General features: G+C 41.4%; 1 protein-coding gene across 2 annotated transcripts in view; it reads right to left on the bottom strand.

The window, feature by feature from the left end:
* Positions 1-23,091, bottom strand: part of COL2A1 (collagen type II alpha 1 chain) — a 122,325-nt gene that overhangs the window by 59,298 nt on the left and 39,936 nt on the right. For both annotated transcript variants that reach the window (XM_078686582.1, XM_078686574.1), the window contains 7 exons: positions 13,808-13,906; positions 12,259-12,303; positions 11,887-11,985; positions 9,801-9,854; positions 6,520-6,627; positions 6,008-6,061; positions 3,756-3,854 (listed from right to left, as the gene is read on the bottom strand). In XM_078686582.1, coding sequence (XP_078542708.1) covers positions 3,756-3,854; positions 6,008-6,061; positions 6,520-6,627; positions 9,801-9,854; positions 11,887-11,985; positions 12,259-12,303; positions 13,808-13,906 — 558 coding nt within the window. The remainder of the gene's footprint in view (positions 1-3,755; positions 3,855-6,007; positions 6,062-6,519; positions 6,628-9,800; positions 9,855-11,886; positions 11,986-12,258; positions 12,304-13,807; positions 13,907-23,091) is intronic.

Consider the following 23,091-nt stretch of genomic DNA (forward strand, 5'->3'; position numbering starts at 1 on the left):
TCATGGGCTATGTAAACCCCACGACAATTTTAAAGACAACATGTTACTTATTCTACCTGAAGATCAACATTAGCAATTACCCAAAGTCAGAGAACTACAGTAGAAAGAACAGGTTGTACATCTACCAGTTTATTGCCGCAGTCTTTCGAGTTGTGCTATGTTTTTGTGTGTATTGACAATACAAGAATACCCTCTTTCCTTAATCACGGCAAATTGAACTGTCCTGCACTCTACTGTGATGCTAACCACATGCAGATAAAGAGGCACTTAATTTGCAAGAAGCCAGTCTTGCACCACAGTGTACATACAAGTTGAATTCAACAGGAAGTAAATCCAGTAGACAGGAAATGAGCTGCAATCCCTGTGTGAGAATATGGGGTTCTGTTCCAGGACCCCCACACTTTTTTTGCCTGGCTTTTGATGCAACTTTGACTGTAGGGTACTTTCCCTAAAACGTATCCACAATTGGCCCTGTAAGTCCCTTGTAAAAGGTAGATGGGTATCTAGGGCATCGGGACTGAAGAGTGTCCCCTCACCTAGGCTATACAGACTGCCACTGCAACAGGCATGGCCTGGTGCAGACAAAACAACAAAGTTGACATTGCACACTGCATGTGTGCCATGCCAACTAGCACTGGCCAAGATATAGGTAAGTCACCCCTTTAGCAGGCTTACCAGCCCTAAAGTAGGGTGACCTATATAGGTGTTGGCATATCTGCATTAGCAGATATGCCCCTACAGTATTAGTGTTTATTCCTTAATATTGTAAGTGACCGGGAAGCTATAGAGAGTACATGGACTGGGAACTTTATAACTCAAGTTCCCCAGCACCATGATGGCTTCACTAAAACCAGGAGTATTTGGTACCGAACAACTCCTTGTAATAAATCCAAACTGATGCTAGTGTGAGATGTATTAAAACCATGTACTCAGAGTGCCCCTTTGAGGTGGCTCCTGAAAACCCACCAACCCTTGTGTGGTCACTGACTTGCTTTAGGTAGCCTGCCACATACAGACATGTTTCTGGACTCCTGGGTGGAGCTCTCTGGGACCAGAAACAACGCACATCCTAGGTTTACGTGTCACACCTCCTCCCCAAGGATGACCAGTGCATGAAAGGGAAACTTCAAAGGCCTGCCGCCTTTGTAATGCTATGCCCAGCTTATAGTGCTATCAGCAGATGGCAGCCCCCGGTTTACACCCCCAGGCTGGAAAATCTAGAATAGGGGGTGTGCCCACCTCTGCCAACTCCACTCCTAAGGTGGGGGAGGCAAAATGAAGCAGTCCTGCCATGTTGAAGATAGGGAGACCCCTCCAATCAGGCCTAGGTCTGTGCCCCCTCCCACAGGAGGGCGGCATAATTGAGGGTGCCCATTAGCTCTACCAGCTACTCCCCTAAAACGCTCCTAAATTTAGTATTTAGGTGGCTCCCCAGACCTAAAAACTAGATCTGTGATGGCCTAAGAGAAGCAAGAAGATGACGACTGCCTTGGCTCCAGCTCTACCGGCCTGTCTCCAGATTTGAAGCATCTGTGACAACAACACGACCTGTCTTGCAACCAGCGACCTCTGAAAACCCTGGGAGAACTGCTGCCTTCGAAAAAGACACCAATCTCCTGTGGACAGAGGATTTGTCCAGAAGAAATCTACTCCAAGCTGGAACTGCAATTCCTGCCCACACTGCACCCAACGCTCACGGCCTGAGTTGGAATGGATCACCTGTGCAGTGAAGTCTTCCCAGCAATTCTAACCTCAAGTCTAGCGTTGGCTGACCTCTCCTGACCTCTAAGGCAGAGCCTGCTGTGTGAATCCAGAGGCTCCCCCTGACCGCGACCAGTTCGGGTAATAAGATGCAGATGTCGCAAGGGACCTCTGCACCCAAAGCCCCTGGGTCTAGGTAATCCGAACCGACAATGACCCTACAAACCCCTACATCTCAACTTACCTCTGCTGTAACCGGTCTCCCTCTTGAAACCTCTGGTGCAACACCTTCGGCCTGTTTCCTAACATCAGACTCCCCATTGAAGAGAATTGGGAGCCTGATGCTGAATTTGCATCCTACACCCAGCCGCCCCGGAGTGGCTGGTGGTGTAGGTTTGGTGCTGCTTTGTGCCCCCCCTGTGCTTGATCTAACCCCTAAAGCTTGGCTCTTGCAACCAATTTACTTACCTGCAAGCAGTGTGACTTCAAGCAGTCCTAGTCACCATCAAAACGCATTTGGCGAACTCCGATTTTGACATCTGCACCTGGCCGCCCCTGTGCCACTGGTGGTTCAGTTTTGGTACTCACCTGACCATTGCCCCTTACTGACCTTTGGTCCCGAAAAATGGAACTGTAAGCGTGATACTTACCTGTTTACATATTTGTTTTCCCCATAGGGTAACAATGAACTGTTAAAAAATTGCTTTATGTCAACTTTTGAAAGTGAAAAGTATTTTTATTTATAAATTAACTTACCTTATTGCAAATATCTTGTTCTTAATATAAAATACAAACAAAGCTTCTTAATCTAAAATTGGTGTGGATCTCCTTTTAGAGTCGTTTGTCCATTATTGTTCAATGTTGTGCAATAAATGTCTTACAATCCTCTGTGTTAGGCCTTATGCTGCTCATCCACACACTACCACTAACACAGAACATTGGAGTTTTCATTAAGCCCTGTACACTTTTGGGGAACCCCTGAACTCTATGCATGGTATAACCACCTAGTGGCATACAATATAGAGAGCCAGCTTCTTACAACCCTGGCTAGTTGCTATTGCAAAAACATGTATGTGCTAAAAGGGAGGGCTGTGTAGAAAGGTTCTCTATACAAAGAACATCTACATACTTCATTGAACTGCTTTCAAGAAGTGAGGTGCAATAAGCAGGGACGGACGGGGGACCAAAACCGGCCCTGTCAAAGAACTCGGCCTGCCCCGGGGGGAGGAGGTGCAGGGGGTGCGCTAGTGGAAACCTTTGTGTCTCTTTTGTTGCTGTGGACCAGTATTGCAGCTTTGCTACAAAACCAGCCTACAGTAACAAAAATGGCCCCCCAGGGGTTTAAAACCAGCCCCCACCCAGGCGGTCCACCGAGGAAATGCCCAGTGCCCTCTTGGGCAAGTACAGCCCTGGCAATAAGTAAAGAGAGCAAGAGATAAAGTGTGTGAATGTGTGAGAGAGAGAGTGAAGAGAGAGTGAGTGAGGGGGGGGGGGTTTGAGAGCGAGAGAGAGAATGAGAGGGTAGGGTTTGAGTAAACTTACAATAGTGTTCTGTGTTGTTACTGGGATACAATCATATGCTGCTTAGCCATACACACACTGATTTGACAGTTTGCATCTACTAAAGTATGACAGCACTCAACCGATATCCCTCTCACACCCTCTCAGTCTTCACAGTTCATTCAAATCATTGGCAGTATACAAAAGTCCTAGAGTGAGAATTAGGTCTGGAGAGGAAGGAAAAAGGCCCAAAATTGATGACAGATCTGTGTGACAGATGTATAATTGAACTTGGCGATGATGAATAATGCTGGTCCCAACGGTTTCTTATGCGACCTCATCTGCAGTTCATGCTCAAAATTCAGTTGGATCCAGCAACTTAAGTAATGACTTGAATTTTGTTCAATGTAGCATTTCTCTGTCCAGTTCAAGCTACATTCACTCATTCATTACAGTGTATACTCCTGGAACAGCCATCTGTTTAACAATAGTAATTACAGTTGGGAACCTTATGAAGATTGCTAGTTACACAGCAAATTATTTGTGAAACTTACTCTTGCACCGGGAAGTCCAGGTTCTCCGGGGCGGCCTGGGTCACCATTCGCTCCCTTCGGGCCTCCAAGGCCGGCCACACCGCGCTCACCAGGGGCACCCTAATCAACGAAAGAGAAGATGCACAGTTGCAATCTACTGCTCTACTAAACAAGCATTGGTAAATTCAATAGGTTTCGCCTATTTGATTAATAATAATTTCTTTGTAAGTTTTAGCTTGGTGAGCAGTTGTGCAATATAAGCTACTGAAATTCCAAAACATTGTTATGCCAGCCAATATATTGTGCAGTGACTGGTGGTAATATAATGCAGAAAGATTTAGTAAAGAGTGGAGGACAAGGAAAATAAACATGATACACAAGTGGTGTGCCACCCTGCCTATGGCTTGTGGCACCTGGGCACTGCCTGCAACTTTAGCTTCCCCTCTGATGAGTCCACCCAAGAACTTTACATTCAGACTCATACGGAGAGTGCTGTGCCACACTGCCTACAGTCTGTGGCATCTGGACGCTACCTGCAGCATTAGCTTACCCAGTGCTGGGTCCACCCAAGAAGTTTACATACAGAGACACGAAGGGTGTGCTGTACCACCCTGCCTGTGGCATCTGGGTACTGCCTGCAGCATCAGCTTACCCAGTGCCAGGTCCAACCAAGAAGTTTACATTCAGAGCCACTAGGTGAGCACCACCCTGCCTATGGTCCAGTGGCATCTGGGCGCTGCCTGCAGCATTCGCTTACCGACTGTTGGGCCCACCCAAAGACGTTTACTTGTGTGAAGAGTTAACTGTGCCACATGGACGACAACACTGGCAAAGATATAGAATCATACTTGGGTAATGAGGGTGGGTTTGTACTGCTGGCAAGAACCCTTTAACGGAACCTACTAAACTCATGTCAATGCACCACTAAACTCCTCTTTAAGAAACAAGCATTGGCAAAGTTAATAGGTCTAACGTTGGCCCCCAGCCACACTCCTTTGCTAATGCTTGTTTTGTCATGTTTTTTTGCAAAGTTTTATACAGTGACAACCCGAGAAACTACAATCATGGGGGGTCATGTGTGTGCTCTAAGAAGGATTGAAGCTGACTGTTGATGAGTGTTGTCATTGCCTAGAAGCTAGACACATGGTATTTATGCGCTACATGACAGTAGTAATTATAAATTGTATTATATATTAGTCCTTACTTTTATTCAACTGTCCTTGTGTAAAGCACCCTGTCATCCACTGGGCCTTGTCTGCAGTATAACTGTTATATAAATATATCAGGGGATCTATATAGTGCATAAGGCCTGGGTGTCCAAGCACTTAGTGCACAGAGAAGGATGGCAGTGCTTTAAATGGGCGAGTACTCACAGGTACTGAGTAACGGCACTTCATACTTTTATCACTCTGAGTACTGGCACTTCTCTACTACCGAGGAGAGTACAGGTAATCATGAAAGGGTAGGCACATTGGCTGCTAGTGGTGGTAGCCTGTCTCTTTGTAAGCCAAAGAACTTCTGTAGCGCTGAGCCCCCTCTGAACTAGTCAGCATGGGCTCATTTGCATTTCGCCAGTCATTCTTTTTTTTATTTCGCAGAGAAGATATTTGCAAAAACCCAAAGAGAAGTGCTGGTGTTAACGTCATAAGCTAGTTGGAGCCTATGCAAATCTAGTGTCTATTATTCTCAGCGCCCATATAAAACGTAGGGTCTGTTCATAATGAAGAATGGATAAATACTCATCTGGATAGTGAAATGTGAGTAAAATGAGTAAGGATGATGATTTTGTCTTTGTTTTTATGTTTCATTGCCATGGAGACAAGCAGTGTTTACAGTGTTGCTCATGCCTCAGCATACTTTAAGCTAAAGCTTTCATTTGATTTTAGGTGGGAAGGCATCCTAGCGGGGAGACGCACTGTTTTAGTGTATTCAGGCGCTTAATAAATGTTTTTATTATTATTATTATTATTATTTTTGCCAAAAGTCCGGAAATATAATGCGTTCATTAGGCTATCACCCTATGCTCTGCTCTACTTAGACATCAGTTGTTTAAATGTTGTTACAGTGTAATGAAAGACCAAAGAAGAAACCTCAATATTTGAAATATTAAACAGAGCATGACCGTAAAATGCTCTTAATTATCAAAAGGCCTTGTTTTAATCCCACTGCACAGGATAAAGGCCACGTGATGCCTGCCTTGTTTTCAATGTTCATTGTGCTTTTAAAAGTCTGTTTAATCCGCTGACTGCAGTGCAGCTGTATTAGACACTCACCTTGGGTCCTGGAAGACCATCTTGACCTGGGAAACCACGGTTACCGGGAGCTCCCTAAAAAAAGAAAAGATGCAGCCGGCGTTAAAACCAGTTGAAAAACAAAGAGAAACATCCAAGTAAAAAATGTGCTTTCTTCAACTTAACTAAAGAGACACTTAAGGATATACTTTCAGTGTTGTAGATTGTGTTTAATAGAGGTGAAATCGTTCGAGTAGTGTGCCTGATCAAATGGTAGTGGTACCTGATTCTGCCCACATGTTTCTTATTATTTCTACCTAGTAAAAGATTGCGACCTCTGTCCGGCTGGACATGTCATAACGAATATAGTATCCATTGTGTCTATATTGATTGCTGTGTGAATATTTCTTGTTCCTCTCAAGATTCATGACATCTACAACACCCTGTCTCACTTATAAGTTGTCCTGCATTAGTCTGTCTCAATTTCTATGCGTCCACTTACAGTAATGGCGTTCATATGTGAGCATACTGTCACTGGCGTCGCATTTACTTACTCTTTCACCATTGGGTCCAAGTGGCCCAGCTGCGCCAGGTTCACCACGGGCACCTCTCTTGCCTTCCTCGCCAGCAGGTCCTGGGGCACCCTGAGGACCGGAGGGTCCCTAAAAGCGAAAGCAGAGGTCATTGCTACATACCGTACACGAGGCAGGAACATTTCTGACATCATCCTAACGCATGGAACATGCTACAAAAGGTCCCTGATGTTCTAGGAATGCAATGTTACCATGATGGCTCCATGGTTTCAAGCAATATCCATCACATATTGAACAGTGGGGCTGAATGTGGCGATTTTATGACCGCAGATTCACATTTGCTATACAAGGTCTCTGTCTTCGAGCCTTAATCCCATCTAGATGTTTTATGTTTTAAACAAAAAAAATATTATGACTACATTATCTGAATGAATTCTCATTTTTGTTGCACCTTTTTTTTTCCTGCTACAAATTTTTTACGTTGAATTTTGTCATGGTTTTAAGTAACCACAACAATAAAGAATTCATGCATTCATTCATTCATTTATTCATACACAAGGCAGGGACATGGTTTCAAGTAATATCCATCACATATTGAACAGTGGGGCTGAATGTGGCGCCTTTATGACGACAGAATCACATTTGCTATACAAGGTCTCTGTCCAAATTTGCGTTAAACGGCCCAATACACAGACTGCGTCCAGCATCTGAGAAGTATCTTATTCTATTATAGTTGTTCAAACGCTTTTAAAAATGTAATATCAAAATAATAAACGTAAGGCAGCTACTTCCACTGCAATACATGTGATGTAACCAGTCAGTGAGTACCCTTTGACCGGAACCATTGTTACCACCACATTTCCTAGGGCCACGTTAAAGTTGCATATGTTTGCCAATTTCAGTGAGACCGATATTAATGCGCTATTCAGCTTACAACTGGGACAATAACTGTATGTTACAACAGTATTCCCCGATCTCCAGCTGAAGTAGCATGTGCTCATACTGCCACTTAGTGGCGAATGCCTCTTTCTGCATGCTCACTTCGCTAAACTGTCGGTATTTTGCTCATGGATAAGCGTTTCATAACATCAGTGTATTTGATGAAATCTTGAAGGTTTTTGTGTTTTTCTTAACAATGAACGTGTTATTTAGAGTGGGAGATTGGCTACTAAAATAATTCAAATATAGCTTTGTTTGATTAAGGCCGCATTGCAGGTCTTATAGACGCTTGACTCCACTCTGCTTTATTTATGACTCTCAGGAAAACACTTGGAAATCTTTTGTAAAAGCCAACATTTTGATTTAAAAAATGATGGAATCACAGCGGCATCTTCGGGTCCAGGACAATACCTTGACTAAGGGTGGTTGTGAAGTGTATGCTATATCCTCTGTGTTGCTGCACAGGCTGAGCATGGAGGTGGAAACCCACAGCACGAAGGGTCATGTTTATTTTGATGTATGCTTTATACTATATCAGTCCGATGTCAAGCATTGCAGGGTTATGAGAGCACTGATACTCTCCAGGGTGGTCTGCGTGTGAATTTGAGCTCCAGAGTGGACTTTTCATCAGCATTGGCAGCTGAATCAAACCATTATTCGCTTTTAGGAAAAAAGGTCAATAATAATTGCTGTTCCATGAACATACTTTGTATCTTTAGTATCAATAATAACAGCAGACAACCGAATGGGTTGGAATTTAATGCTCATGCCAGCTGGTTACTAAAAGTCTTCTTCGTCGCTGTGTAGTACCCCGTGTAAACTCCTGTGTAATTTGGGGGTTAACAAGGTGAGTGAGCCTGCCACTTGCAGCATTCTTTCAGCTGCTGCTGCTGAAACCCTCATCCGGGTTTCAGTTGTGGCAAGCATGCCACATTTTTGTGGGGCCTGGGACGAAAACGTATGTGGGGGGCACTTTTACGAGGAGCAGCTCGAAATGGAGAAGCTTTGTTCTCTGGGGACGGTACACATCAGTATTTGGAGCCGTATAGTAGTTGAGCAGCTTTAGCTATATGAAGAAGGAACATGTCAGGCCTTCTGCATTACTATCTTAGAAAACATTGGGACCCAAAATGTGCAGGACTTGGAGCAAAGATCCCCACCTGCCTTCGGCGGGGATGGCTGTGACTGTTGATACCACAGCCTTCTGCTCAGGGCAGCTCTTTGTCCTGATAATCGATTATTGCTGCTGGCATTCTGCTCCTGGTGTCATTATACTGCTGGGGATGTATGACATTACAACGCATGCTTTTACCCCGCATGCCTTTACAACGCGTTTTTTACAACGCATGCCTTTACAACGCATAGTGCTTTGGGGCGCTGGAGAGTGAATAGTTTAATTTACTATTCCAACTCCAGTCCCCGTGGATAGTAGGGAAGGTGTTGGATAGTAAATTAAACCTATTCCCTATCCTAGAGCGCCCCCCAGCGCAATGCGTTGTAATGGTTTGCGTTGTAAAAGTTGCGTCGTAAAGGCACTGCGTGGTAAAAGTTGCGTTGTAAATGATGTTTCCCTACTGCTGGTAGTCTGCTCTTTGATTCAGTTGTTGCTGGTGTCCTGGTGTTACTCGGGACATTATTTTTGTGGATGGCTGTTTGGTCCTCGTAGAAACTGTTGACACTGTGAGTCTGCTCCTGATGCCCGAACTTGGGGATGGCAGTTTATTCCTAAATACGGCTATTGCTGTTGTGTATCTGCTCTTGGTATCAGGAATCACTGCTGACAAACTGTTGTCAGTTGTTGGCGCAGGCAGGATGCTCCAGGTGTCAGCTATTGTTGATGAGAGTGTAGTTCTGATGTTACTTCTCCTGCTCGCAGTTTACTCCTGGATTCAGCTACTGCAGTGGCACCTGAGCCTATTTTGACTGAGGCACATTCAGCAGATGTGTGCAGGTGACCTCTCTGATTTGGCAAACGCGTAACAACACATTCCATATTCCTGAATTCACATGTGATTAGAAATGAGCTTCATTTTTACCAACACAAAGTGCCATAAGCAAGTGTTTGAGGGGCCTTTCTTGCTATTCTTGTCTTCCGTGGCAACAATGGAGAGTCTCACTTTTTTGGCGCAATATCCTTCAACGTAATTTTAGGAGGGTGACGGCTAGAGCACTGTTAGCTGCTTTCCAACTTTAACTTTCATGGACAGCAATGAATCATCAGAGTGTATTAAAGTGTGGCATCTCGTGTAATTCACTTGGTTATGCACAGTGAACACTATATGAACCCTATTATGAGAGAATGATAGTCTAACTCAATAAAAATACAGCCCAGCGGTTTATAGCTGTGGTAGACAGGTACTTACAATTTCACCCTTAGGTCCTTGCTCACCCTTGAAACCTGCAACACCTGGGTCACCCTGAAATGAAAATATATGAAAGTAAATGTTTCACGTTGCAGACTTCTTACATTGACAATTGAAATAATGGTAGTATTCTGAGATTGAAATATATTGTGTTCCTAGGAAATTCAGCTCAAAGTTTCATCTGATGACTAAGAGATACTGAAAAGTTTCATCTGATGACTTTAGAGATACTGAAACCCCCCCCCCCCCCCCGCCACCCCCATTCTAAACTCTGCTTTTTCTTTCTCACTTATTGGACCAACTGATCCATATTTGAAGTCGGCGTTGACGATGTTACTGGGCCTGGGGTCTATTACAACGCGTAGAAGGCAGCAGCACGTTGCTTGGTCTCTGTTTCTTTATGATTGTAATTACGATAGTTGCTACTTGTGTCTCCAGGAGGTTCAAGATTCTGCTACTTTAATGTACACAACAGTATTTTTTGGCCCACTGCCACTCCTCCTTTAGTGTGGAACTTAGGTTAATATGTGCCAATAAATATTTTCCAAAATGAAGCTAAATGTATCCATCAACTAAATAACTTTCCTAGCATGCTGCATTGTTGTCCTGCTGAAAGAGGAAAGGGGGAATGATATATTTTTCCTTTTCTATAGAGTTGATTAATATAGCATCTTGCATTGTTGTGATGTTCTTTAATTGGGAAATAAAACGTCTCCTTTGCCTAACATTAAAGCATGCATGTTTGTTATTCTATTGTGTGTACGTGTGGAGATAGGACATGCCGTCTGTATTCATAATGTGTGTTATTGGGGGAATAAGAGCCGTCTTGTGTTGTGATACTGTATTCCGTGATACTGGGGCGAGCAGCAGAAAGTGGCATGTCTTGTGTTGACAAGTTGTATACTAGCTGGAAACTTTGACGCCATTTATTATATTGTCCTGATATGGCTGAGTGGGGGAATATAAAATGTCTTTTGACACATTAATGCGAAATAAGCAACCCCTACGGAATGAGAAATTGGCTCAGCCAATAAAATGTTAAAATTCTAGTACTATCTACGTGTATATACCTGCTTTCTAAGTGCAGTGACACTGCGAAGTAGAAACATAAAGCAGACTGGTACAGTGAACCTCTATGTGGTTGTATGCTATCATAGAATTTGACAGTTCATATTTGTGGCAATGCATGCATGTGGGTCAATATGAAACTACATGTGATGTTCTACTATCATCCAGTAGAGGATTGTGACACGACTGGAATTATTTAAAATATCGTTGATTACCCGGATGTCGTGTTTTAGTTGAGACATATAGGGCCTCATTTATGAGGCCGTGCGTCTCTTTTACGCCGCCGGTGCGTCACTTTTTTGTGACGCATCGGCGGCGTAAGACATGCCTCCTGTTGCGCACTATTTACAAAGTGACGCATCTAAGCAGATGCGTCACTTTGTAAACCCCTGCGCTACATTATACCTGCGTCAGGTATAATGTATACAGAGGGGGCGTTCCCCCGCAAAAGCCTCGTAATAGTGACGCAGTGAAATCTATGAGATTTCACTGCGTCACTTTTAGGATGCTGTTGCGTCAAAATCTTGCGCCTGCCTCACAGCAGGCGTAAGACTGACGCAAGCCCTTTCACATGGGGCTTTTCCCATGTGAAAGGACGCATTGCTGGAGTTGCGTCACTTTTGTGACACACTCCAGCAATGCGTCACTTTTGCGCTTACAGATACGTCAGAAATACTGACGTATCTGTAACTCCTTGCGCCATGATGCGTCATACTGTAAATATGACGCATCATTGGTCTCGCAAGGAGGGCGCAGTGAAAAATGACGCATCGCTGTTTTCACGCAGGGATGCATCACTTTTCATAAATGAGGCCCATAGAGTGACCCTGCTAATCGATTGTGTTTAATGGAGTAGTGGAATGTGATTGAACTATCTGTGAAAACGTTTTTCCTATAACTCTCGAATAGTGAGGTGTCTGAGAGCAGGTGCTGTTAACTATATCATGCTTACACTGGATTTGAAAATGTGATCACTTCCCAACTAAATTATAGAGCAGGCTTGCTGTGTAAATCTTACCGTTTGGCCTTTTGGACCGAGAGGGCCAGTAGCACCCTGAGGGCCAGGTGGACCGCGTGGGCCAGGGAATCCAGGAGCCCCAGCAATACCAGGAGCACCCTATCAGAGTGAAAAGAAGAAGAGGGAGAGTTATTTTTAAGAAAGATGTTTCTGGTCTGAGTCCTCAAGATGATATACCAACCAGTGTTCAGCCATCAACAAAATAGCCCTAGGCTTTGAGGTCACTTCATTCGTTCAGTTTATTTACACATTACAGTTAAAACCAGCCCTACAATGTAATTATGTCAGCCCACTGATTTCCCACTTTATATTGATGTTTAGACATTAAACTAACTGATATAACGAGAAGAAACAGATTTATTTTATACTTACAGCTGAACCTTTTGCTCCAGGGATACCATCCGTACCAGGATTTCCCTAAAACATACACAAATGCGAAAATGAATCATTCTTTCAAGGATGTAAAGGAGTATGTAATAAAAAGAGTGAACAACGCATGCACAGCTGATTTCCCAGCATCATTAATAAGATACAGCAGTGTTTTTCTTGGCACATTTTTCTTCATTATGATTTTGTCGTTGTGTTGAACACTGCAAAAGAATATAGGTAAGTCATGGTTCCAGAGATTTGACTCATAAAATGAGTCACACATGGTTGCTGGACTGAATAATTTCATATGGAGCTGTTCACCTCATTCCGAGTTTCTTTACTGAATTAGAGATATTTGAAAGCAAATAATTAGGGCTAAGTATGTATATTTTTGTAATTCTGAGTCGGTCGGTTTTGTTAATTCCCTAATGAATAACTTGTCTGTTCAAATTCTACATTTAGCAGATGATAGGGTGAAATTAGGTATATTTGAGAGTGGATGGAGACAGCCCCACAAAGCAGTCAATTAAATTTCTCTGAAATCATTATGCAATGTTCTGAGGAAACAGGTGGGCCACTGCGTTCTTATGTAGTCAAATAGCCCCGACTTTCAAATAAAGCAATATGTTGGAAAAAATGTTATTAAAAAAAGAAAGAATCATTTATTAGATGGTTAAAGTTGCAGCTCCACCTTTAAACTCGTTGTCTGCCACTTAACACCCTGCTTTAGAGTTACAAACACAAATCGGGACTGTGTCTCAAAACCTTGTGTATGAGCCCTGGTGCTATGCTGCAGGTACTGGTTAGTACCACTTTTTATACCTGGAGCAGACGGGCATGCAGCAGAGCAAGCCACTCCAGTTCATTTGAATTCTCCTGTGCTGGCTGTGTCCATGCTTTGGGGCAGAAGAAGCCGAAATAAGTTGGATTTTTACTTCCTAACATCTGGTATGATAACCCTGCCACAGTGCTGCAGGTAGAGCAGAGCACAATTTCTCAGCGTCTGGTGTAATAGTCCCCTACTGCAGTTCTGCAGCTATTAAATAGACCTGAATCCACCTTATATTTGTGCTTTTTTACCTAGCTGCATATATTACTTAGGTAGACAATGCCTCACCTTTGTTTGCGACCCCAGTCAAAATACTGCAGTCACTTGAGTATTACAACTTCTGACGTATAAGCCCTGTGCTGCAGTGCTGAAAACAGTAAGCAAATCTGATCTCCCAATTATATGTGAGCCATGGTGCATGTTAAACAATTAGTAAGACTGATTCTATCCATGCAGTTAAAAACAGCTAGGTTGCAGTGCTGCAGATCTGCTGACATTGAATAAGCCCTACACCCTCTGTGTCCTTATGAGAGCTGTGCTGCAGAGCTGCAAACATTATGTAAACCTTCTTGGCGGCTCTAGCGGCTACCACTTGACAAATGCTGAAGATCATACACTAAAGGCTGCATTATGTTAATAGATACCAACATATATTAAAGTCCTTTGCAGACCCATCCAGACGATCAGAAATGTATGTCATATTTGATGACTACAAATACTTACGGAAGCCCCGGAAGGACCGGGAGACCCAGGAGTTCCAGATTCGCCTCTTGAACCTTGGGGACCCTCAGGTCCACGTGCACCAGTTGGGCCAGCCTCACCCTAAATGGAAAATACAAAATACATTTCAAATAAATAATGCAATAGACCTGAACACTATATAATACATACAGTTATAATAAAAACAAAAGATGCATGGAAAGACATAGGTATTCATGGTGTATTTCATTGCATGGGAGTCTCATAATATACATCCTATACATGCCTATGTTTTCAGAATGCATGCTGTTGTTCAACCTTACAAACATAATCAATCAAAGGATTGAAAATGACATCTAACTACACATATGACATGTTAACATAAAAAAACAATATTATAAATAATGTTGCAGCATGAAAGGTAGGAAACTAGATGAAACATCCTTTTCAAGCCGAAGTGGTTGAAATACTATATTCACATAAAGAATCGTCAAAGAAAGAACCTGACCATTTATCCTTGTTATGAAAGGGAGTATTAATCAAGGATGTGTGGGTTTGATACCAACATGAGGCGTTGATCTGTTTAACCATAGTCATATTTAAAAAGTTTGAACATCTTTATAAAAGGAGGTGCATTGCTGATACAATCGAAATACTTTGTCTTTATTGATCTATCATTGCTTTTGGATAGCTCAGTACATGGAGCAGAAAGTGAAGAAAAAATGTAACCATTTAAGATATTTTCACTAGGTTACCACTAATAAATCAAATATTTTGGATCTTACTTTTGATTAAAATGCCTAAACTTTATTTACAAATGTTGATAAAGGGTTTTTAGTTTTAGAAAGAAATACAACTAACTCAAACCCTCAGAAAACTAGATTTATTTGTATCAACTGGAAAATGTTAAATGATGTTAAAGACAGATGTCTGAACTTCTTTTCATTGATAACATAAAAAAGGACTGTGTGCTACGGAGTTCATCAAATTTCATTAGTTATGATAATTAAATCCTGGTGTAAGAGATTTGAAGATTTTGCAGAATTGCACCTATAATTCTCTTTTAATGTGACTTTTTTAAGATTGACTTCAAGGTCCATATGTAATTTTTCTTGTTAATATCATCCAATCTCAAATGCGAGCTCTTTAATTTCTGTAGAAGGAGTTACCCAATCCTGGATGCATGGTTTCGCATGATCTGGGACAGAGTTAAGGTTTCCTATTGATATCTTTTAAAAATAAAGACTTTATTTAGATGATTAGTGTGACATGAGTTAACTTTATAATAGCTTTTTTCTATCTCCCCCAACTCAATGTAGTTTGACATAGTAGATCCACATTAGTCTCTGATCTTTTAGTTGTGCAATAATGTATTCTTTTGTAAAGTGAATCACTACAGTGTATTGTTTGTCACAATTGTGGATTCATCTCAAATACTCTTGCCATCTCTACTTGAGAATGTCTTTCTAGGAGCCACAAAGACATATTAGACAGTTTTTGTAGATAATGAAATCATCACTGAGATAGATTCTTGAATGAATGTTGCTGGTCCTGCAATGATCTAAACCAAGGATGTCAAACAGGTATCAATATATTTAGATAGTATTTCAATGAGGGAGCAAATAAATTATATTAAGGGACAACATTGTGAAAAAAATCTTCCTTTTTTAAATTAGGCACAAAAAGATAACAGGAATCCTGAGAGTGTTGAAGTCCAAATAGTAAGACTTCTAATTGCCAGATGTACCATTAGACATCCATGTTTAGAAGTTTAGGAGGTAATTGACATGATCCGTGTCTACACCTAACTGTAGTACAGCTTCATAATTGTAGCCTGGAAAACAAAAGTTGCAGTAGCTTACCCTGCTTAATCCACTTTGTAGATAATAACTGATAAATCATTTTTCAAACTGATCAGAGAAAATCTATCTTTCTTTATTAGTCAAGTTACAATTGGGTTTGTTTTTCTGAATTCTGTCCAAATGGCACCTCACAGGATCATGAAAAGGATCAACTATATTATCATTAGACAAATGTGACTAAATTTAGATTTTGTTTTTAGGCCAGTATCAAATAATATTGAACCCTCCTAAATTTCAAATATCTTGTACTCCAATCAAACAATGTCTCTCTGAACTATGAATCATTTGAACATTTTAGATCATTACTAGAACTAGTCAATTCAACAGATAGAGGTTTCATAGGAACACTATCAAAGATTAGTTCAGCTTTACCTTTCTAGTAAATCTTAACTTTCTTTAAATATAAACAAATATATTCTATTTTTTACTAAGTGATAATGTGTAGTCGTTGCAAAGGATAAACATTTATGGAGAACTCATCCTGGACACCAACCTCACCTAAAAGAACACATTGCTATGAGAACAAAAACTGCCTGGTACTATCTCTTTCTAGTAAAGAAAGTGAAACTGTTCATCCAAGAAAATAATTAAGAACTGGATTTCAGGGCCATGAAGTCTTACATCTGGATGGTGGCAAAACCCTCCTCCATGGCCTCTAGAATCCGAACTGGCTGTCCTTAGTGGCATCCTATATGACAGACTTCATCACCCCCATCCTGGTGGAAATCTATTAGCTCTCCTTTCTGGCCTGTACCATCTTCAAAACCAGCTGCATCCTTTGCAAAAGGCATCACAACCAGCACCTCTGCACATCTGGCTAACAAGCTCATCTTCCTGATGGCTCTCAGACATCCCCAGTCAGGAGACCCTCAGACCGGCCCAGCCAGGACACCATCACTTGAGGCAATGAGGTGTAAAAACATAAAACAAGGTCATTGACCTTCTCTATCTATACAAAAGGATGTTAAACAGCAACCATGTTCACACCAGGGCCATCTTAAACCTTCTTCAATTTAGGAAAGAGCTGAATATACCACTTGAAAAGAACATTGCTTCACTATGCAGAAACAGTCCAAATATTCTCCCAGAACCCAGCTACCTTTCCAATCACTCATTAACTCATTTGCCTTTGACCCTGTACAGTGCTCTGCTGCCTTGTGGTTAGGTTCGTTAGACACAAAAAAATGCACACAGAGATGTGGTATAACATTTGGAATGCACATAATGCATGTTTTTTTTAATGTTTTTACAATTCCCATGCATTGCAATATGCACATTTTGCATTGTCTTTAAACAATATATTACAAATGATGTATAAGATAATCTCGCTAGATGCTATCACCTCTCCCAATGGTATCTTCAATTCATTTAGGCATATCTTCTCTGTTCCATCATATAATGTGTCAAGCATATAATATTGCTTAGTTTGAGAAAACGCAATCTTGTATAATGGACACAAAGAGCCTTTATCAACATGGGCACCTCCCTGTAGGCATAAATGTGCCTTTTTCTAGCCACAAAACATTACTGTGTGAGTCAGGATACTACAAAGACCTTCCACCACATTTAGTAGCCTGTACGTGAGACAATGTAAGATGTCCTGTTGTTTGTAGTACTTCTCTCTCCTTCACTAAATGTGGATGGAGTTTTACCTTAATGTTGAGAAGGAAAAGACAAAACAAAATGGAGCTTTTTGCCCATCTGTTAGATGGGCAACTACTTGCTACAAAGCAGGAATACTAAGAAATGGATGCTTCTCCCAGATGTGTGCTAAATATGAAAGATGTGCAATAGCAACTCAATTTTCCTTTAATCATAGTAAGTCTAAATCAACATAATGGCATCATTGAGATCTGGCGTGCTCTGCTTTGGACTGCCAATGAATGAACTTCTCTTTTCAAAACATGTATACCTAGGCTTCATTTTTCTCAATCCCCATTTATATTATAAAGCATTGCAAATTAACAACCTTGATTAGACAAGCACCAGAATGTTATCTCTTGAACATGATTTAGACAGATGTTGAATTCTTTGCATTACTCAGGCTTTCAGGCCACCAGAAACCCATTTCAAATATTCTTTCAACTACATTCACACTCTTGTTCTAAAAGTTTTGTCTTTTTCTTATGGAATAGGAAAATACTGTGCTGATCAGATGACATTGTTTCAGAATTGTGTGGAAAAGTTCTTACTCTTTTGGCATAAAAGCCCAAGAAATTAGGATTATTAACCAATGTTGCAGCCATTTCTATAAAAAGACATAATTCAGTGAACTATAACAATAAAAGACAGAATTTACAATTCATTATAGCTTTACGGTGAAAATGTAATCAATAATGGTAATCACAGGGTGGATACAAATGTACCAGTACCTAAGGAGATAATTATGCTTATAAATTACTGTCAAAGTTAGTACCTAGCAATGTACCTCTCTTTATATACTGTGGCAAAGGTTTTTAACAAACCATGCAATAAAGTAAAATGTGTTAAGTGCCAGGGTGGATACAAATGTCTTTAATAATTTGGAATGAGAGAAGAATCTGTATGCTATGGAAATCCTCAACCGCTCTGTCAAACTTTTAGTGTTTGAATTACCAGAGTTCCTCATGAGTCAGATAAACTTGAATTGATATTCAGGCCTTGCTTACAAAGAACAAATGCCCATTTGTAATTGCTTTTACTTCTGTACTAAGGTCTTGGTAGTCATTCTGCTCTTCAGACGAGGCACTGGGAAACCCCAGGCAGTCCCATGGCTTCATTCACGAAGTATTACTTCCAGTCTATTAGGCACGTCCTTCTCACCCCTTCTTGAAGCTTTACTGGTAAGAATCTGAAGCTCGCTCATTGTGCTAGAACATCTGAGCGGAGTGAATAAATACTAGGGAGGTATAGCATATGTTTGTTTAAATCAAGCTACCACAAACAAGAACAGGCACACAAAGCTCTCACTCTCTACTAAATGTAAATACTTTCCCTCAGTTCTGATAATTGTAACAGTGAATTGTACTTTGTAACATAAGTTAACAGTACAAATGCTCGACCAGACACTGCGGGGCAGATTTACAAAGAACTGATGCATCTGCATAGATGTGTCAGTTTCCTTGCGCCAGTGCCAACGTTCTTGCACTACCATGGATGCGCTGTATTTACAATAAAGTGTTCCATGTTGCAAGGATTAACAGATGCGTCAGAAATACTGACGCATCTGTTGGCACAAAAGTGACGCATCGCTGGAGTTGCTCATGAAAGCGACGAAACTCCAGCAATGTGCCACAGCAATAGGTGAATCCCATACAAAAAGCCCTGCATCATTCCTTACGCCTGGTCTGAGCAGGTGTAGTGATTTTGATGCAGTGAAGGTGTGGAGTGACGTGGTGAAATGTTCTAAATTTCACTGCATCAGTTCTTCATGGCTTCTTGCGTGGGAATGCCTAGCTTGCATACATTATACATGGCGCAGGCATAATGTGACGCAAGGCTACAACATGACGCGTCTCTCTAGATGCGTCACGTTGTAAATTGACCGCATTGTTTGTGCAGCAGTTGCGTAAAAAAAAGTGACACAATGGCTGCGCAAGGGGCTTATAAATCTGCCCCTGCATGCTTTAATATTTATTTATCTACACTCCAGATAGGTAGAAGCTGCGAACAATTAGCACATTTTACTGCTGGGGAAGAACGTTATAGATACAAAAGTCATTGCAAAACAGTTGCTTTTGATATGGTTATGTGTTGTTCTGACAGAGTGATAGCATTTTCTCATTCTGCACTACTGATATTTCTAAGCAATGCAGTTAGCCAGCATCATTAACACCAATTATAATTTTGCTCAATTGTCTTTCCTCCGAACAATAGAAAGCTGAGTTGGACTTTGCCGGCATTCAATTGCCTGACATGCATATGTCCATGGTGGGCATTAAGGGACTGACCTACGTTGCTGGTGTAAATTCTGACAAAGTGCCGTATTTTTTTCATATTGATGGAATTTACTGGCACAATGATCATATTGTCTGACACTGCAAACTCAACAAACAGGTATTGCTTGTTCTTGATATACAGTATAAAAATGTACTTAAATTACAAGTGCATATATTGGAAAATATGCTCTCTGTTTCGATCTACGGTGCAGTTGAGTTCCCGTCGCACAGAATTTACACATTTAGGTTAGTGTTTGAACACCGAATCCTTTCAGGAGAATGCACATGGGTGAATTAGTTACCTAATTCAGAATTTAAAAAGATAAATAATGTGTCCATTGCGTACATATCACCCCTCAAAGATTTCAGGGCGCTGTTGCAGAGATTAAGTGAACTATTGCCCAGAGTCACATGATGGTGAGCTGGCTGAGCTTGCACCTGCGCTGGGGATCGACCCGCGGGCCTTGTGCTCCGGACTCAGTCGCTCTGGCGCTGCGACACAATTTTCATATGTCAAAAATAGGTGGGTGTCTGAATTGCATGGAAATAATTGTAGTATTTGATCAATAGTAGTACTGGATGATACTTGAGAGCCCTATGTTGTGTGCTTGTGCATGACATCAGGTCCAGGGGTGGAACCTGAGGTCATGAGAGTTCTGGGTGATACGTGGACTTGAAGGAGAACGCAACGAGTAAGTAGGGGAGCAAAACACTGGGGAAAACTGTTGTGTACCTTTCAGGCATTTACTTATGGAATTAGGTAGATATGTTCAATTAAGAGGTGTGGACTCTAACATGCGACTCTCTGGCTGCCAATTACCTCAATATTCCTACGAGTGGGTGCATGAGTCCCGTGTGTCATGGGAGGGGGTATAGTTTTACAATAGCCATGGGAAAGTAATGGTATGGTTTGGCACAATTATACATTTTCTCAAATAACTAGGCATATTCTGATAAAATTGTGGCATGTTTTTCTCAATAGTGCAATTAACTGCCATAAAGATGATAATTTCTGTCTCCAAGGTGGATTGTTATCGACTGTTATAGAATATTCCGGCACTTTGATGGACATTTCTGGCACAGATATGGGATTTTTTGGCAGACTGGCGAGATCATCTGCCACAGTGATTGATTTTGCTGGCACAGAGACGTGGTGCTCTTTCGGTGTGATAAGAGATTTGTGCCAGAGCAATAGGCTGTTTTGGAAAACTAAAGATGACAACGTAAGGGGGTTTTCTGAGTGAATACAGTTATTTTCTATCACATTATTGTCATTTTGAGGTACAGTGATGGGATGCATTTTTCTGAAACTAGTTAGGAACTTTATGGTAGTATGATAGAATATATGATTTTTCCACGAAGACAAGTTCCACGCATGGCATTACCACGCGAACTTTAGTTCGCATGTGTCTTCACCACGCAGCATTTGACAACGCATGTTTTTACTCCGCAAAATTAACGTTACGAAACATCTCACGTCTCATTTAAATTTACATAACGATGCTGATAGGCTACATGCAGTATGAAGGAAAAGATCGATGTTTTAAACAATTAAAAACAACAGATTCCCTTACATTTTATTTTTATTTTTTTCATAATGCGCTTAAATAATACCTTAATTAATAAAGTTTAGATTCTTATCTGACCCCTGTACGTCTTTCCCCATCAGCCCTTTCTTCCACCGACCACGGAAACAAACGTCAAAACACGTCTATCAAAACTGTGAAAGGACTTCAATTATGACGTACACGTCTCCTTGTTGGTGAGGCTATTTCCTTGTTCGTTTTTTAAGTTTTCTTATTTATTTATTGTTATCCGCTTGTTTTTTTTGGGGGGGGGAGACCCCCCAACCCCCCCTAGCCCCCCCCCCAAATCCCCCTAGCCCCCCCAGCCCCCCCCCCCACCCAAGCCCACGCAGATCGTACAGGCAGAACGACACGAAGGAATACCACTCGCGTGGTAAAGACGGACGTTGAAAGCATACGCGTGGAAAAGACCTTTTCGTGGTGAGTGACGCGTGGTAAACGTTATGCGGGGTAATTCCTTCGTAGTAAATGATGTTTCCCAGTATGATAGTACATTTTTTCGCAGAGGGTTATTTTCTGCCATAGTGACATTTCTTTCATAGTGACTCGATTTAATAGTCAGCAAGAAACAGTTGATAACAGACTGACAGAACTGTGCGTTCTTTTGTCGTAATTTTGAAAGAATCACCCTGGAATTCTTTGAGAATTCCATGAAATTTAAACATGTTCTCCAAGCAAATTCCTATGGAAGCACATTTCCAACTATTCTCCCCGTGGTTAATGAATCAGGCCAGCTAAGAGAAAGTTGTGCTTCTCCTTACTACAGATAGATTAATACAATGGTCTGTGTTCCGGTTGTTTTCATTGGCAGCATTGACAGTTTAATATAATAACGCTCACTACCTTAAAAAAAGGCTTGAATTCGCACTGATTTATAGGACTTTTAAAATAGGTAGGTAATGAAGCCTTATACCACGGAACTGATAGACATAGGTAATCTTCTTTTCCCTTGAGAATGTTTATAGATGTATTCTCGTTTGAAGAAATTCTGTCTTTATGTAATGCCTGACAATCTTTCTACTCAGAATTTTAAGTAAGGCCAACATGAATAGAGCTGTGCCCGCACCAGGGTAAAGGCTTTTCAAAACAAGTCTCCGCAAGTGCCTCTGCCACAAAAATGTGCCTTTCTTTTAACTGCAGTTCAGATTTCAAAGTATTCCTTTCATCTGCTTTCAGACCTCCCTGCTGAAAATGTGTAATTATTTGTGTTCGGACAAGGTCAGAGTTCTGCATTTTTCTGTCTCTTCTCAATAGCCCTTGTATTTTCTATTCCCAGTCAGATTCCAGCTCTTTCTGGTAACCATGGCGATCCGTGAAACTAGACCTCGTGGAGGAAATTAACCTGGGGCCAAAAGCAACATGACTTCCATTCATCCTTGTGCCGTACTGCTGGAAACCCGAGTCGCAGATCTGTAGAGACCCCAGCTTCACAGAATGATCTCTTTGAACCTCCAGACGCCCCCTTCCGCACCAGCCTCTTTCAACCCTCGTCTGCGGGCAAGCAACTTATTCTCCTTAAACTTTGAGAGAACCGAATTCTCTCATTAAACATTCAGTGGCGTTTTGAGGTCAGAAAATAGAGAGCACCTATGCTACCTAAACGTTTAGCGCACCATTCATGGGTACCTTGTATTCAACACATATTGAGAGCACCTCATATTTATCAAATAAAGAAGGACACAAATACTCAAAATACTTACTAAGTTAGGAAGGCAACCAAACCCCAATCATCATTCACAGGGATTTTGTAAGTAACACATATTGAGAGCATCTCACACTCATTACACAACGAAGAGTATTTCATATCCAATAAACATTGATGGGGGCAAGTCCTCAAACACTTAGGGCACCTGAATTCTTTAAACATAGAACATGCCTCGTACTCAATAAATAAAGATTGCATCAAGTACATATTGGACATAGAGAGCTAATGGGCACATATC

Source organism: Lissotriton helveticus, chromosome 1_1 (assembly GCF_964261635.1).
Source record: "Lissotriton helveticus chromosome 1_1, aLisHel1.1, whole genome shotgun sequence".
Taxonomy (NCBI): Eukaryota; Metazoa; Chordata; class Amphibia; order Caudata; family Salamandridae; genus Lissotriton; species Lissotriton helveticus.